Below are 2,964 nucleotides of genomic sequence, written 5' to 3'. Positions count from 1 at the left end.
TCATGTCTTAGGTCCATGGCGTGGTCATTTTGCCACAGAATTTTATGGATTTTATTTAATAATGCTTTCAGAAACGCTACACAAAACCAGTCAGGTAATGTTTTTCCTTCGGAAGGCTTTTTTTTTTTTTGGCCTTTCTATTTTCCTTCTCTTTGGTGCAATGACATGCAATGTATACGCTTGCTAGTCCAGTTTCTTAATGCTAATTCAATGCATATATCAAGCTTGATATATCAAGCTGATTCTTCTTAGTTTCCTCTTAAATAATTCATGATTTTCTTGTTGACTCAAGCTCTAGCCCACGGATTAGAATGTACGGAAATAATCACTCCAAGAGTGTGAAATTTGTTTAAGAATATGACAGATGTGTATTCATTCAATGAACTTGTCCATTAAATGCAGTTGAAACTCTCAAGTTACATGAATCCTTCATGAGGATATCACCCATAAATTTAATAAGATCCTTCCCTTCAGAACCCAATCAATAAATAAAAGAACTCATAGATGTGGAGAAGGAACAACATTTAATGTAGTTCCATGAACAAGCCCATCTTTCCTGTGATCTGCTTTTTGATAAGCATGTGTTTGATGTAATTTAAGCTGTTATTTATTCGAAACAAAATGTATATTAGACAGGACTAAGAAAAAAATTGGTATGTAATCGACATGTTTTGAAATGGGTGCTTATCTTTGCACCCAGAGAAGAGTTGAGATATTTTTATGTATAATGAATCCTGTGCCGTGTCTTCGACAAATCTGCATTAAAGAAATCCCAAGCTCCTGGCACGTCATAGTTGAGGAAAAATAATCTTGTCCAGGCCAATGTCTTTTCCATTGTAGGCAATAGGAGCATACATCCACAGATCATCAGAGCTCAAGAGCTGGAAACAAAAGAAATGGTCGAAAATGTTAAGATTTGTCTAATGCAGAACATGTCATATCTGTAATCCAAAATGATCATGAACAGTTACTATGATTCACGTCTCAAGACTCTCCACAAACCTTAATTTGGAGCTGCAGAAACTTCACATAATGCACTGCTTCTTCAAGCATTGTACTGATGTCAACCTGCCACATCAAACACAATACTGTCGTTATTGATTGGTACTAAATCATGCACTGCTTATTTGATATTTCCTTTGTAAGTTTTTGTCAAAATGGACGAGAGATCTTTCAGACTGAGCATGCTAAATACCTTGGTTCCATTAGGAATGAGGTTCTGCAAGATCTTCAGTCTTTCATTAATCCTCTCGCGCCTTTTCTGCAAAGGATTCAAAAAAGAACATCAAATCGATGACCCAACTAAAATTGGATCAAAGGGTGCACTATCTACATTGAGGGGAAATATATTAAGAGATTATTTACCCTTGCATAGAGGCTCTGAGGATCAGTGGCGGCTCCTCTACCAGCTCTCGTTTTTACATCAGAACTGAGAGATTCGGAGGTCTTTGAATCTTTGAGCTCCTGAGAAGAGACATCATCCTCAGAACTGCAAGTACTGGAGCTCTGTCCTTCTTCCTTGACGTTGCTCTCTTCGTTGTCGTCATCGAGGGAAGTGAGCTTCAGATTCTTTTTCGCTGGCATATTCTTCTTTCGGGTTTTCTGCACCTGCAATTTTATGCGTCTTTTAGAAAATTCTTACTGGACTCTTCCAGTTAGATGTCTGTGTGTGGGAAACATGTGGCTTCGGAGTTAGTCTAAAGGACATGGGAACTGTTGATGTGAAAAACCTACATTTTGCTTCTTGGAAGATTTTTACTGTTTAAGCATACATGACTGAGAAAGAAAAAACTTGATCCAGACGGCTTCCATAAGCATATACCCTTATTTAGTATTTTGGGTCGAATCTGCCATTTGGGAAAAACAAGATAGAAGAGTATGATGTAGAATCTAGATTCTTTTCAAGGAAGGCTGTTTTCCGTGTAATTTATTGCAAAGCAGAGAGTTTCATTGTTTTTCTGTAAACAAGATGACTAACTTAATGTCAATATCAACTAAACAAGCACTTCGATGTACTTACATCTGAGGAGAGGCGTGGTTTTCTCTTTGGCTTCTCGGGCATTTCAATGTCTGTTTTATCATTCTTTGAGGCTATCTTGCTTGATCTGGCAGGCTTTCTTTTCAGTGGCAATGCCTTGACTGGAGCGGAAATTTCTTGAGGCTGAACTTTGTCGCTGTCCTTGATTTCGGCCTCCCCGGTCATGTTCTCTCCTAAGCACACAGTTTCTTGATCCGTGACAAAGAAGTCATTGTTCCCTCCATTCACACAAACATCCATGAACACAGAGACTTGATCACTAGCAACTGACACATAATTACAGGTTCCATAGTTCTCGAGGCTTGGAACGGGAACATTAAGAAAACTGTCGCTGCAAGCACTAGAAAAGCTGCTCTCTGAGAAGCATTGCAGATTAAAAGAGTCAAGATCAGAGACTGAAGAACAATACAAACTCTCGTGAACCCCTCCCATGTAGTCCATGCCCGATAAGGCTTTATCAGGATTGACAACAAGAGTCGGCGGGATCTGAAAGTTCGGCCTGTCTTCAAGAATGCTACTCGCAAAAGGGTACTGATCAGGCTCATCGTTGGAGAACAATATTCTCAGCAAGTCCAGTTCTCCATCGGCAAAGCTTCCCAAGCTCTCCATTGCCCTGACTTCTCTTTGCTCAACTGAGAAAAAACAAAATATTCCTTAGGGGGTTTAGTAGTTGAGAAGCCCCTTGCCTGAGAACTGAGCAAAATATGTCGAGACATATTTATACCCAATTAGTCATTGCCCAACAAGCACCACCCCACAAAGGAAAGGCATTGAGGGATTGACTTAATTTGTATATTGAATTCTCTTGTTCATTTCTTGTTTAATGATATGATTGGAATGTAAGGGGTGGTTAGATTCATGAAACTAAACCCCTCCTTCTCTCATCAGGAGTCCACTGTGGGACCGAGTATCAGGCAAAAGACAAC

The 2,964-nt window shown here is 39.4% G+C and overlaps 1 protein-coding gene across 1 annotated transcript; it reads right to left on the bottom strand.

Moving 5' to 3' along the window:
• Positions 1 to 473: 473 nt before the first annotated feature.
• Positions 474 to 2,693, bottom strand: LOC104449268 (transcription factor RSL2). The gene is made up of 5 exons (XM_010063382.3): positions 2,021 to 2,693; positions 1,366 to 1,608; positions 1,196 to 1,261; positions 1,003 to 1,068; positions 474 to 881 (listed from the first exon to the last, which is right to left on the bottom strand). The coding sequence occupies exons 1-5, from the start codon at positions 2,645 to 2,647 to the stop codon at positions 789 to 791; spliced, it is 1,095 nt and encodes a 364-aa protein (XP_010061684.1). The 5' UTR covers positions 2,648 to 2,693; the 3' UTR covers positions 474 to 788.
• Positions 2,694 to 2,964: the final 271 nt, after the last annotated feature.

The sequence above is a fragment of the Eucalyptus grandis genome, chromosome 6, assembly GCF_016545825.1.
Source record: "Eucalyptus grandis isolate ANBG69807.140 chromosome 6, ASM1654582v1, whole genome shotgun sequence".
Lineage (NCBI taxonomy): Eukaryota > Viridiplantae > Streptophyta > Magnoliopsida > Myrtales > Myrtaceae > Eucalyptus > Eucalyptus grandis.
This window is presented reverse-complemented; position numbering and strand designations above follow the sequence as displayed.

Coding starts and splice junctions, on each gene's coding strand:
- LOC104449268 (XM_010063382.3), bottom strand. CDS start 2,647: ATGGAGAGCTTGGGAAGCTTTGCCGATGGAGAACTGGACTTGCTGAGA. Junction 1,609..2,020: donor AACCACGCCTCTCCTCAGAT/GTAAGTACATCG, acceptor ATAAAATTGCAG/GTGCAGAAAACCCGAAAGAA. Junction 882..1,002: donor TTCTGCAGCTCCAAATTAAG/GTTTGTGGAGAG, acceptor TTTTGTTTCCAG/CTCTTGAGCTCTGATGATCT.